Consider the following 14,700-nt stretch of genomic DNA (forward strand, 5'->3'; position numbering starts at 1 on the left):
ACACTTAGCTAAATGTAAAATGCAATTGTCATATCCAGCTTAAAATTGATGCACACTCTAAGACTGAAACTTCCTTAAAGATAGCATACAAATAATTTAGAAGTGAGAACTGAATAATCTCCTGCCTTTGAAATTAACTTGGTGTTCATGAAGGGTGTTGAACTGACATGATTTGCATCCAAGTTCTCTATTTGGAAAACAGTGAAGAAACCAGTAAGAAATAAACAAAACCAACACAATGAATCAGACAAAACATAGATCTGCAGTTCTTTGCCCACTTGAACCTTTCCCCATCTGCATAAGTTTAGCTATGAGCAACTGAGAAAAAAAATCCTTCTCAAAACAATGATTAAATGTATTTTTATTTTTATCAAGAAGGAATACATTGCAGCTGACGCTGCATTTTGCACATTGCACACTGCAAAATGGCTGCTCCTATAGAGATCAAGAAATTAATTTCAGTCTGGTATAAACAGTCTTGCTTTCATGGTCATGTGAGCATACTGCAACTTCTTTTTTAAGAGCATCAAGACTAAATATAAATGCCAGCCCTCTACCATGAAGTTACTAGAGTCAGACTCTACTACCCTTATTTTTGCCACTTGAAAATACCCCAAATAGGCCCAGCTAGTTCTCTGAACTATTGCTGCAGTCCCTAGAGAGACACATGCATTTCCAGGCACGGGTTTGTCATCTCTGAAATGGGTCTTCCAGGCAAACAGCTTAGAGGAGACACCCAGTGCTTTCAGCAGTGACCCTGTTCTCAGCTGTTCCTCCTTGCTGACTTGCTACCTTGTTCTAAGAACTGAGAAGCCCCTGAACAGCAATACACTCGGTGATTTCTTTCTACTGACAAGACATCTTACTAATTCTAGTAACCCTTCTCTCACGGTGCTAATTGGTGCAATAATGACTTCCTTGACTAGTCAGATGTTATTAGAGACATTGACTCTATTTCTGCATTTTTCTCTCCACTGACAAACATGTCCATACCGGACAGCTTTTCAGCCTCCATTCAGAAACACACATGCCCCATTTTAAGTAAAGTACTTTATGGATGTCTGTCTCAGGCTTAAAGCTAGGCATGCACTCAGCTGTGCGACTACTGTGATGGTGCTACTTACAAACACAGGAGACTGAACTGGAGGATTGTTCAAAGCAGTTATTACGGCAACTTTGCAGTCTATTTTCTGCCCCAAAATTCTTTTTCCCTGTGGCTCTGGCGAAACATCACCTGCACAGGGTCTGACTACTATAGCTGAGTCCATCTAAAGTGACTTTTGGCACTTGAAAGATATGAAAATGAGAGGTATTTTGACTAACGCTGTAACTTGAAGGCAGTGATTGGGCAGTATAACAGGTAGGTGACAGCTACTGGTACTGGAGAACTGATTTAGATTATAAAACACCCTCTTCACCCCAAGCCATCTCTGAGCAGTGGAAAAAAACATAAATAGTGGGAGACTCTAAAGGCACTGAAGAGAAGAAAGTATTTAAATACCAGTGAATTTAAGCTCATAAGCAGCCTAGAAAATCCAACCAAAACTTCTCAATCCCAACACAAGTCTTTATTAAGTTTGAAGATCAGCAGCACTACAATAGCATACTCTTGCAGCACATTGGACTTTCACTGGAATCAGGAGACACCACATCAGTTACACCAAGACTTTTACTCTTCCGTTGAAGAAAAGAACAATATAGCTTTGCAAAACAGTAACTGTTGATATTGGCCACTTACTAAATAGCACCTTTTACTTCTGGTGTTTTGCCAATTGCTATCAATCAGGTGATTTCTTTTGGGCTCAGAAAATTATTTTAATATCTTCGTCCCTTCTGGGACTGCAGGCCATAATTAAAGAGCTCATTAAATGCTTGAAAATCTTAATTTCAAAACCAAAAATGGACATAAAACTGCTGTAGATTTTCACCCTGTCTCAGAGCAGTGATGTCCCTGATAGAACCTTTTTTGCCTTCTGTCTGGAGTCCAGCCAGGACAAAGAGCTGCTGGAAGTGATTGTGATCACCAACCATGGATCTCACATCCTGGAAACAGCTGTAGATGGAAAGTGACAAGGGACATCAGAAACCTGCTCTACCCCCAAAACTCTAGAGAAGGGACCACACTGGCACAAAGATTGAGCTTAGGACATAAGATGCAGCACACTTCAGGTTATTGTTCTCACGCTAAAACCAGACATTAGGCATCTATGTGATACACAGCTTTGAACGCCTTCCAGTTAAAGGCTCAGGTTTGATAATCAAGCCCAAGATATTTTCATTCAGTAGCTGTATAGCCTGCATCTCCCTGACTACTGTTTGTCCCATGAAGAGCCAATGCTTTTTATTTATAGTTTTCTGGGTATAGCGTTTGGAATCCCAGGACATTTATTAAGAGTATTTATGAAGTATTCTTAGTGATAAAGCATGGAGAATTTTTTTTCTCCAGCCTAGTATGTCTTTTTAACTTAAATCTAATAAAACAAGGCCCGATTCAAGAATCATTAATGAAAAAAAAATGTACAAGCAAGTTGAAATAGAACAGGTCTCTAGGATTAGGAATTAGAGTGGTCTGAAAGTGCTTTTATGTTTATTACTTGGATCAAAGTATCATCAAGACAAAAAAAAATGACCTAATTTTAATGCAAGTGACCTCAGAATAACCAGCACTGTAAAGTATCATTTTTCTCCTTGTAGGATTCCAAACAAAAATTAGTTAGTTTCCTCCTCAGAGAGGACATCTGGACAGTTTATCAATGAACAGGAATTCATCTCACTGCGAAGAGTCTGTGATGTCTCCTCACATGCACCAAGGGAAAGCTGGGCTTTCAGAGCATCTGCACACATCGGCAAGTTTTTTTCTCCCTGACCCAGACCCTAGACAGAAGGTCTGAATGTGAAATTTATGGTCTGGGTGATGTGTGCCATGAGCTCACACTTTACTAGACAAATTAGACGGGTTGCAATCCGTGCAGCTGTAAACGACGTCCTGCAGGGTTCCACCTGATCTTTTACAGCTTTTCATAAATCAGTACCTACTAGCTTCAGAAGAGAGTCATTAAAAAGAAATCATGGAAATTACATGTTTGCTCAGGGGAAGTGAAACAGAACATTTTCCTCTGTCTTTTCTTCTCTCCCCTCTTGTTTTTGGAACTCTTTTTACTTCGTTGTGTTGACCAACTATGATATACCCCATCGTGTCATCTTTTGATAGTCACGGAAAGACCTTCTATCTTGTTCATCTCGATTGTGTGTCTTACCTACAGAGTTGTATTTACTGACATGTGGTGCCCTGAAAAAAAATAAAAATCAGCAAGACTCAGTTTGGAGAGACAAATTTAACAGCAAGATGCCAGTTACAAGATGTCCCGTTGCTGAAAGTTTTCTCTGGCTGTGCCCATTACATTAACAGTTGGAATTAACCTTTGAGTCATCTGCAGTAGAGAGGAGAACTATAGCTTGTTATCATTAATGCAGCTTTTTGTCACAACACAAGGAAACTTTTGCTGCACCGCGTGGTAATGACAAAGACCACAGAAAACATCATTAGAACCTTTCTCAATACTGCATGAAAATCTCTGGTTGGCTGCTGCCTGGCAAGAAAGGGATACACTAAATTGTACTATCTGGGAAATGAGACAGATAAAAGGAAAACGTCCTGGCACTTTCTATGCACAAAGGACGGCGCTCTGCAAACACACAGAGAAGTTGTGCACAAACAATCCCGGGCTTCGTATTGCAGTACCCTCTCTCTTTCCATTCCTTCCTCCAAACAACACAACCAACTTTCACTTTGTAAATCTGGACTTCCCCTTCCACTGTCAGTTCCTTTTAAAGTCAGCTTCATTTAAAAGAATATAAAGTAATTTTCTGTGGCAGATTTTAGATAATTATAAGCCGATTTTGTAAACTGAAATTGCTCCCTAGGAGAACACCAATCCTTTATGCTTTATGATTATGGCAAGCTGAAGCACAGAATTCAAGCAAAACAAGAAGGATATATTCTATTTCAAGAGAAAAATAAACCAATAAACAAGATTGGCATAGAAAGTAAATTTTAGTTTTATCTTCCACAGAAAGCAGAATTGTAAGTATACATGTGTACCAACAAGAGACTAGTAAATAAATGACACGCCGAGGAGAAGTAGAGTCATTATTTACTTGATTATCCCTGGACCTTAAAGCTAGGAATCTTTGGAGTTCCACTTCTTCATGCTTATTTTTAAGGCACTCTTAGCAAAATTTGTAACTTAGCCCCTAAAGTACAATTCACCTCTTAGGGTGGCCCACTTGCTTTTCCGAAGGGGCTTCATATCACACTTGCACCCTCTCAGAACAAGCAGGACGTGACTACTTTTTGAAGTCAAAGGAGAAATGGAGAAATGAAGAAGAGTAATATAAATAATCATTCAGGAGGAGAATGTAGGTGAGGCTGATGGCCTGCTGCATAACGGTACATCTCTCGAAATGTCATCCTGGACTTCTCATTTTCTAGCTCCATGTTGCTTAACTGCAAAAAACTTACCATAGCTTCCTCCAGGACAATGAGCAAATAATATTTCAACTGCCCCACAGGTGAGTCCTCCAGTCCTCCCTACTCCTTTAGCTACCTCTCAGAACATGCTTTTGCAAGGGGTTTATATCTTTTTAGCGTCCCTGTGGGGTAATAAATCATATGCCTGGGTATATTAATACTCCTCAATTTACTTTCTCCCATCACCAAACAACTAAAGGCAAAAAACACCAGCATGGTTATCTTTTTTTCCCATAATACAGCTTAAGCTGTGCTTTTAAGCTACAGCAGCAAGTTCACTTGGCCTTTCCCTGGGATCCGTAGGTGGCCTAGAAACAGACTCTTGATGGCAGTCAGTCATTAATGTTAGGACAGTCTATGGGCTCTTTACAAGAGGGAGAGAAAAATGCCTCAGAGAGCTCTTAAAATGCTTTGCTGGCTCTTTACATCTACCATTTTCTGTGTAAAACTTGCCCCTACATCTCACATTTGGCTGCGCTGTAAACTTCTACAGGCTTTCTCTATAGCATTTGTGCCATCAGGCAACGGCTCCGTTCACTTTCTGCTTCTAGCATTTCCAGCACAGAATTGCCATTAATGCTAACGAGGGCTTCATGTTGTAAACCCGGCACATCAAGCCAAGAACAATGGAACAAAATGTCTCGGAATCACAGTAAACTGCAAATGCTCACGATCAGGCCACCTGCAGATCCGGCTGTATGACTTCTTAAATTATACAGCACCCAACTTGGTCTGCTGTGAATTCTTGTCAGAGTTTCACCAGCAGAGTCAAATTAGAGGTGCAAAACTGTAAATAGATGTTTTAGTGTCTCTCTTGACAGTGTGCCCCAGCAGATTTTAACTTTGAAGGAACAACGGCTGCTTCATGTCTGCTTCAGGCGCTGTATTAATGGCTACTGGAAAAGTCAGGAGAAAATAGGGCTTTTCTGTCTTTAGCATGCTAACTAACTGAAGTCCCTAAAAAAGTCCTTCGTTTAACTCCCGGATTCCCCGTAGAATCCAAACTCTGATCAGATACAAAGGAGTGTAATTTACTGTAACCTTCCATTTTTCTTTGTGACTTGTAGTTAAGCTTCCTCCCTCCCCCTGTCTCCATAAATTCACTATTTTATGTTTAACAGACCTGAGAACAAGCGTTGTAGGCTTACATTACTTGAATTCTTTGAGAGCAAGCAGTCCATTTTAGGACACAAGTTATATTGCTGCTGGCATTTGAATGAGGCTAAAAATTCACATGTACACTTGCATTACACAGCATTTGGCCAAGCCTGGACCCTGCTGTCTGCACAACCACAAATTGTAAGCCCTCTCTGAAGTGCTCCAAGTAAAACTGCAATCTCCTTCCTTCAGCCCTCCAGCCTGGAAGTTCCTAACAGGGAGAAGCAAACAAGCAATATTATAGCAGGTCAGCACTCTGTGTCAAGCATCTGAAGCCTTCTGACTTGAATGGCAAAAAAAAGGGAACTTTTCAACAAAATGTTCAGCCAATGCAAACAGTTGTTTCATTGCAAATGCTATTGCAAAATCAGGGCTTGAATAATGCTGCTTAATGGAGCAGCCTGAACTTTTTATTTGACCTGTTCACTGCTCCTATTGAGTTTTATTTTCATAAATATCCTAGCATACTAGAAAGTTTCCACTGAATCATCAGATTTTAAGTGGAAACAAACTTTGTGAGAAGCAAACTTCAATTTTTAAATTGCAAATGATGCCTGTGGATGTTCGAGGGCAAATGTTAGCAGGCAACACTTGGAAGAAACTACTCACAAATAACAGGACGTCCAAAAACTGCTCAAGGAAATCAGTCCAGTGCATGACTCAGACAACACACCAAATTCAAGAAAATCAGGATAGCACTGTAAACAACTTGCTAATAGATGAAAGAGTATATGAGGAATTGTTCATACACCTTTCGAACACTTTCATATCTTCAGAGGAAGAATAACTGGCCCTGACCCGCTAAATTTCCTGAATTATATTAAAAGAATTTCAGCTACACTTTTTCTGAAATAAGTGGCTTTCTTGTTTTTCTAGCCATAGTTATAACAATAGCAGTAGAACTCATATTTTAAATTGAGAACTTCTAACACATAAAAGAGATCTTAAATGAAATCTACAAATCTACTTCCAATGCTGCAGGACAATCCAGAAATAATGTTTTTTTCCTTTTTTTCTTTTTTTTCCCCCATACAGATATAATGTCATGAATTACCATAAAAAGATGTATTTTGAGGATTCAAGAAAAACTCACATAACTCTTCACAGATGAAATTGTGTTGTTTTTTGCTTTTTTTTTTTTTAATTCCCATAGTCAAGCATTCAGATTTCTCATCACAGAATTGGAACTTGGAAATTACTAGTAGATGAGACATTCATATAATAGTATGGGATATATAGTCTGAGGCTTGAGTGGAGTTCCAAGAAGGTAACTACAAATTTTGTTAACTTGAGTTCCAGAGACTTCGACAAAATTTTGAAAGGTTTTATCCTTATTCCTTAATTGCTATTCATAAATACAAAGAATGAGTTCAAGCTACATGTTCATTACAATAAATCAAGAATAACTTGACTGAGCTTGATGATACTGAACAATAAATACCCCATTAAAATCTCCTTCCTCTGAGATCCTCTTCTCAATTTGCAGTGCAAAATAAGTAGTATTTTCTGTGAAGACCCAAAGAATACTACAAAATTGTCAGCAGTTAACTCTGAGCAACTCATAATGATCTTTTCTTTACATGGAAGAATATCAGCTGTTTATTTCCTTCATCTGATAAATGAAACAAATTCTTGCAATTTTTACACATAGATAAAGCTATCAATGCAGTTAGAAACACACACACAACACAAAAATTACTACAGACCACCTAAAAAAGAAATATCTTGAATTCTCAGGTGTTTTTCTCTCCTTGTTTACAATATAATTCTTTCTTCCTCTCCTAAATACAGGCTTGCAGTATAAAGAAACAACAGCATTAATACTTGACATGATTTTCACCTTACCAAAAATGTTACACAGAAACAAAAGCAAATACAAAAGCAGATTGGGGCTTTTTTTTGTGTGTGTGGCTTCACTGTCAGTTTTGAAATCAATCACAGATCTGGCAGAAGTTCAGAATTTCTAAAAATCATGTGCTGAAATTAGAAACATTTTTCAATTTCTTTCAAATGCTTTTCCTTGGCAGAGTCTGTGGATTAACTCAACTATTACTGTTTTATACGAGGTTCATGAAGACCAAGTGCCTTTATTCACACCTACATCACAGATGTGAACATACACAGCAACTATAGGAAAGCTGCCATAATACTTGGGTTACCTAAATCCCATATCACAACCCTTATATCTCGACAGATATATATATATATATATGTTACAGCTTATATATGGTGTATATATATGTTATACTTTATATATATATATGTCATATAGGTATATATACCTTATCTATCTTACCATATATGTTAAATCTTATATCCTCCAACAGCTTAATTCACCCTAAGAAATGCTTTACATATATTTCTAGTTATACACTACATTTTAAATATTTTTCAAATGGCTGTGTAAGAGTAAAATTCATACATATAAAGTGATTAATATACTTTTTTTAAGTCTAGAGAGTCATCATGTATACACACACATAAAACATCATTATCAGTAACATGAGAAAAATCAGGAATATAAAATGAAACAGATACAGAAAATTAAATGTTATGAGTCCATTTAAGATTTGTAGTGTGCACAAAGTATCTCCAGTTGCCTGACTCTTGGGTTACATTTTCCTTCCCACACAAATGAAACAACTGTGGCCTTTTCAGACCACAGCCTCACCAACTGGCTAGCAGGTGGGTGAAGAGATTCTGTCTTTCCAACTCAAGTTGAAGAAACTTTCCATCTGCTTTGTCTCTGCACAAAATGTTCACAAATGTGAAGTAATACACAGTGGACTAAAAAACAATAAGCTCAAGAAGAAAAATAATGAACTTGATCAAAACTGGAAGAACTATAAACTCACTTCCACCCTAAAGATATCCAAACAACCTAAGGACTCTATTATAAAATGAACATCATGTTCAGAAAACAGGAAGGAACAGCAAGACATAAATCAAATAAAAATATCATGAGGCTATGCTTTGGAAAACTGCATGACTTGTAAAATCTTTTGTGTACTGAGTTCTGTTCCTACAGCTCTTTATAGAGCTTGATAACTCCAGGGATCCTAAAGGACAAAAAACACCCACATGTCCATAACCAACACAGGTCTTTTTAGCAAGTGCCCAAGGTGGCCATCTGATTAAAAAGCAGATTTTTGACACTCAAGAAAGAAATCAGCCATACTCTGTACTTTACAGGGAACAGGAAAAGAAATTTCATGTGAACTCGACATGAAATACAACATCAGGAAAGGTATTATAAAACATTCACTGTGCTCAGGTTACAACATGTAAGCTTTTGTCAGTGTAATGTTCACAAGCATGTACAATGGTCTGCAAAGAGATGATCAATAAGGATAGAAACATCCCCTTGGGTATCAAGAAATTATTAGATGTCATGGAGTGGCCAGAAAGGACAGAAAACTGAAGACAAAACACAGAATTGAAGGGCTTTGACTCCTCTCCTGTATTCCTATGAGGTATTAGTGTAAAACATGCCTGGGCTATGGCAGGGAATCACATGTACAGTCCTTCAGTTGAAGTCTGTTAACAGCAATGTACCAGAGGACAGGGATATCCTATGCACCTCCAGCAACGTGCTTTTAAATGGGATACAACAGGGCAGTGACTATTTTAAACAAACATCAGCTCTAAAAACTGTAAGAAGAGACAGGCTTTGCATCTGCAACAGACATCGTCAGGTTAAACATTTTTTTCCTGAGCAAGTATACTCTGAACACCTACGAGCATATGGTGGGCATAAAGCTTTAGCATTCTTCCAGTAGCACCACAGACACGGGTAAAAGAGAGCTGGGACTTCTATAATTTAGATTAATTGCTTATTATGTGTATGAGGAGAGGTGCTGTGGGAATACTACGGCCTCAAATAACAACTGAGAGCAGCCATTTGAGCCGACGTAATCCCCCGAGCCCTCGAGGCTCAGTCGCAGCAATACTGGCAGGGATCCGACTGCATCTCTCCTTCTCGAGGAGCTGCCCTGACTCACTACCCTTTCGTATCAGTTACATATTTCTACACAGAAGGGCTACGGCAAGACCCAAACCCATTTTAAGTCTGGCTTCTCGTTTTTCTCTGTCAGTTTGTCAGAAAGTGATGCTGGGCCTCCAGTGCTCAGTCCCTGGCCAGAACCATCGGCTCCTGCTGCAAATGGAGAGCACGTTACCTGCCTGCAGTGCTTCTCTGCAGGACATGAAAGGGTTGAGAAGCCATCTGCAGCTTTTCAGCAGGTCTGAGGTTTGAGATTAGTCAGTTTTGGCAATGGTTACACAGGGGGCGATTGCAGACTTCCAAATCTGCAGAGGACAGACCAGCACCCCTCATTCTGTCATACTCAGTTCTTGGTCATACTCAAGTTTAAGGGACAGACTGGGTTGGTCTGCAGGCACCAATGAGGGGAGAGTGAGATAGATCACAGATCAAATATTTCCTGAACTGCAACCACAAATCAAACATTTCCTGAACTGCAACAAATGCCTTCACAGAGGGGAAGGGCTTGGGCTCACCCATGCCAGTGTGCCCACCACCCAGACTCCAAAGGCCTCCATCTGACCAGGGAGTGAGGAGCTTCAGAGAGGGAGAGATACTGGCACTGCTTGGAAATGCAAGGTGTGCAAGGATCTAACATCAGAAAGGTAATCGGAAAGAAGGGAATAAAAATCGCCTTGGACATTTCCCTCCTCAGAAATGTCCTCCATACCAAATCCAGAGCAGCAGCCTGCCATGAGGAGCATTCTGCTGAGATTCACCTAAAACATCTGTGAGAAGGCCTCGATCAAGCTAGCAGCCTCCTTCCTTCACCATGTGGTGCCATGAGCAGAGAGCATGGCATCACGGTACGGATGTGGAGCATCTGCTGCCCGCACCAGAAAAGCATATAAAGATATAAGAGCAAAGAGAGCAAGCGAGAGACAGGAGAGAGCAGCACTGTGGTGCTCGTGTGCAGAACCCATCAGGTGCAAACAGTACTCGGACTAAATTTGATCTCCATCAGAGGATATCACCTTTTACTGGTTATGAACAGGTAACTGGAAACGATGGTTCAACACTGTTGTCAGCTCTGCTGTGTTTTAACTGCTTAACTAGAAGGACAGTAAACAGGCAATGTTTTGCTTGTCTTTGGAATGCAAAATATGCAGCACTGGTTTCTGCAACCAAATCCCTACAAAATCATTATTTGAACCAACCATTTGCCAAGTAAGTGCGCAAGAGGTTTAGAAGAAATGTGCTTGACTGAGAAGGCAGCGTTTAAACAATTTGGTTTTTTTTTCCCAAAAAAATTTTTGTGGGTTTTTTTGTTTGCTTTCTGTTACCTAATAGGCAACAGAAATAATTGCTTTAATAAGCATTTTGGTTTCCTATGTGCTACATGCTCATCAGTCAAATTACTGAAACATAATTACTGTGCAAGGAGCCTTCTCTCATTCCATATTTTTAAAAGCAAAGAGCATTAGAACGGTCACCTTCCTCCCCTCATCTCTCCTTTCTTTTTCTTGTCTCTGGAGTGGCAGTAGGAGATAATTAGAATGGCCAGTCTCTAGCTCAGGATGCAACACAATGCCAGGGGCCAGGAAAGAGGAGGTGAAGTCCATGTCACCTGCACAGCAGGGCTGCACTATCAATGCAGTTCTTCCTGCTGCCTTTGCTCCATTTCCCTTCTGTGCCTTCCCATTCAATTGCCATGGTGAGATGTGTGCTCCCTTACAAGGCCTGAGAGGAATCACAGAATAACAGAATGTCAGGGGTTGGAAGGGACCTCAAAAGATCATCTAGTCCAGCCCCCCTGCCAGAGCAGGATCACCTACAGTAGGTCACACAGGAATGTGTCCAGACAGGGTTTGAATGTCCCCAGAGAAGGAGACTCCACAACCTCCCTGGGCAGCCTGGGCCAGTGCTCTGTCACCCTCACAGTGAAAAAGCTTTTCCTAATATTTTTGTGGAACCTCCTACGTTCCAGCTTGTATCCATTGCCTCATGTCCTATCATTGGACATCACTGAGAAGAGCCTGGCTCCGTCCTCCTGACACTCACCCTTTACTCCTGACACTCACCTTCTTCTCCAAGCTAAAGAGACCCAGCTGCTTCAGCCTTTCCTCATAAGGGAGATGTTCCACTCCCTTCATCATCTTTGTGGCTCTGCGCTGGACTCTCTCAAGCAGTTCCCTGTCTCTCTTGAGCTGAGGGGCCCAGAACTGGACACGGTATTCCAGATGAATGTTTTGCTGTGTTTCTTTTTGCAGCTTACTCATGTCACACTGGTCATGGAAACACCCTCCAAGACCTGGGTCTGAAGAATCAGAGAAGCGGAATGAACTTCTCCCTGACTCTGCCTGCTTTGCAGGCAGAGGATTTTGCACTAGTATTCATGCTAAAAGTAATTTTAAATCTTTTCAGATCACTTCAGCAAGAGTATGACATTTTTTGTGTTACATAAACCCATTCGCTTAAACCCTACTTAACCAAAACTCCTGTTTCACCACATCCTCATTATGTCTTCAGCCGTCAACACACTCCTCAGTTACTCTCTCTCAAAGAGATAATTCTTAGCTCATCATAATAATGTTCTAGAGTGTGTTGAATAACCAGGATTATAAATGAATGTTTTTAATGCAATTTGAAATATTGCACAGCTTGGAAATAAATTCCTGTTTAAGGCACTGATCTAACAGGGAACAGAAATGCATTTTTAAGTTTGTGAGTCCTACTAAAACTAAAATGATTATTCATATGATTAAAGCAAAGGTGATTTGTCAGGGCAGAGAATAAGAGCGTAGGATATGTGTCTGGATCTAATTTAGAAAGATACTTAGGAATATCGCTAGTTGTAACTTATGAAACACTAAGCACTTAAACCACCACATAATGTCAGAAGGAAAACGAAGATCATAACACGATGGCCAAATTTGTCATCTATGATTTTCTCCCAAACTGCTGCTCAGTCTTGCAATGTGTTTCACAGGCCTAGCCTAACGGCTTTTCACAATTTGAATAAACAATAGTTAATTTAATAAAAATAACAGCAATAATAATAATTATATTAAATCCCTCTCCTGAAGGGGTAGTCAGGAAACTTTCTCTAGCTTTCAGGATTGCAAACAGTGACGGTTAAAAGTTGAAGATGTGGGTGAACAAACTAAACAATTTCTAATTATGGAACTTGAAGAGATTCAAAGACATTTATTTATGTGCAATGTAAGATCTAATGCGTTACCTTGCCGCCGCGTTGGTGATTATTTTCAGACTGCTGGGATTACGGATCAGTTTATCCAGGATGCTGACAATCTGCTCAAACTTGGGTCTGTTGTTTCTGTCTTTCTGCCAGCAGTCCAGCATCAGTTGATACAAGGCAGCTGGGCAGTCCATAGGAGGTGGCAAGCGATACCCTTCATCAACAGCCTTAATCACCTGCACAAGGATAAAAGTTTTTGAAAACTTACAGGCATTTAAATCAACTGGTTTTTATCAGTTCTGTGAACCACATTAACATGGACGTTATGTGTTTAAACAAATGTGTTTATTCACTAATTGTCTTGTCGTGCAATGCCTCTGGTTTTATCTGCAAAGTAAACCAGGCAGTAAATTAGGCATACAGAAAGGGGAGTTAAGATACAGTATATGACTTTGAGGAAGGTGAGAGTCTAGAAAGGTTCTCCAAAATTCACACTTGATGGAACTAAATTCATATACAAAAGCTATAGTTAGCAAGCTGTTTGCCTAACTATGCCAGACTTCAGAAAGCCTTAAATATCTCTCATCTGGTCGCCCTTAGCAACACACATTTTCCACACTCTCCAGTGGATATTGCACTCAGCAGAAAACCAGCCCATCCTCTCATGGGACATCCTGAACTGATAGATAATGTTTTGTGGATGATCTCACAGGGCCTGAAAATACTTTTAAAACTTACCATGAAGATAACTGTACACTTCCTACGAGGCAGCGCAGGCCCAATTCTTCTATCATTTGTCTAGATTGACAAAATTTGTCTAGATTGTGTACCATTTGTCTAGATTTACCAAAAAAAAAAATAATCCCAGAACTTACATTGTTACGAAGCTTTATAATACAACCTCTTCATAACACTATAACATCGTCTCCATCAGCCCTACAGTATCTGCTGCACCATGAATAAAAAACAATGTATTCTAAGCAGAAAATTATAAAGCCATATTCTGTTAATCCTTCTTTTTATATGGATCGGTTAACTCAAAAGCAGGACAAACTATTCTGAGTCAGAACAGGAATAGGAAAACAGTCCATGGTTTAAATAGCCGTGAAGGAGAGGCACATAAATAGATCAATCCTTCTGTTTCTGATTTTAATGTGATGTTATCAAAAGCATTTCACTGGTATATCATCTTAACTAACACGATCCATTAATCTCCACAAGCAACAGAAAAAACATTCATGACTAATTAACAGAGAGAGTTTTCTGCAGAGACTTGGGTTCTGGAGATACTAATTTTAAAGGAAGTTTTCTTCTCTTTTTCCTTGTTTAACATAAAGTAGCGTAGAAAATGTCTGACTACAACTATGTTACTGATTTTTTAATTTAGTACTGGTAACAATATATAGCAAACCCTTGGAAAATCTATTTGTGCTAGTGACTGTACTTCAGAAAATTTGGTTCATAAATAACTGCTGTGGAAAAAATCTAGGATTAATAAGATGACAGAAGAAGAACCCAAAATAGATATATATAAAAATCTTATTTGGGGAAATGTTCTGCCTCTTAGAAAAATTCTGGGAGAGATCTATTAATCATTTGGATTGCAGGCTTGGATAGTTTACTAATGTTGCAAAGAAGCCTGTATTGGAAATCTTCTAATCAGATCACTCTACTTCTCCATTTTATCCGTTGATTACTTCCAGAAGTATTTTGGTTTCATTAAACTCGGTAGAAATGCTTTGGTTCTCTTTTTCACAGGCACCAAGAGCAATTTATTCTGTGTATTTGACATTCACAGAAAACTTCTACAGAATGTTATACAAGTGGAAC

At 39.4% G+C, this 14,700-nt stretch overlaps 1 protein-coding gene across 1 annotated transcript in view; it reads right to left on the reverse strand.

Annotated features, from left to right (window-relative positions):
* Positions 1–12,862: 12,862 nt before the first annotated feature.
* The window catches only part of EPHA3 (EPH receptor A3), a gene marked incomplete at its 5' end in the record, with an annotated part of 136,707 nt that continues 134,869 nt past the window's right edge, over positions 12,863–14,700 (reverse strand). Inside the window, one exon of the mRNA XM_009873398.1 lies at positions 12,863–13,106. Coding sequence (XP_009871700.1) covers positions 12,909–13,106 — 198 coding nt within the window. The remainder of the gene's footprint in view (positions 13,107–14,700) is intronic.

Source organism: Apaloderma vittatum, unplaced genomic scaffold (assembly GCF_000703405.1).
Source record: "Apaloderma vittatum isolate BGI_N311 unplaced genomic scaffold, ASM70340v1 scaffold11837, whole genome shotgun sequence".
Lineage (NCBI taxonomy): Eukaryota > Metazoa > Chordata > Aves > Trogoniformes > Trogonidae > Apaloderma > Apaloderma vittatum.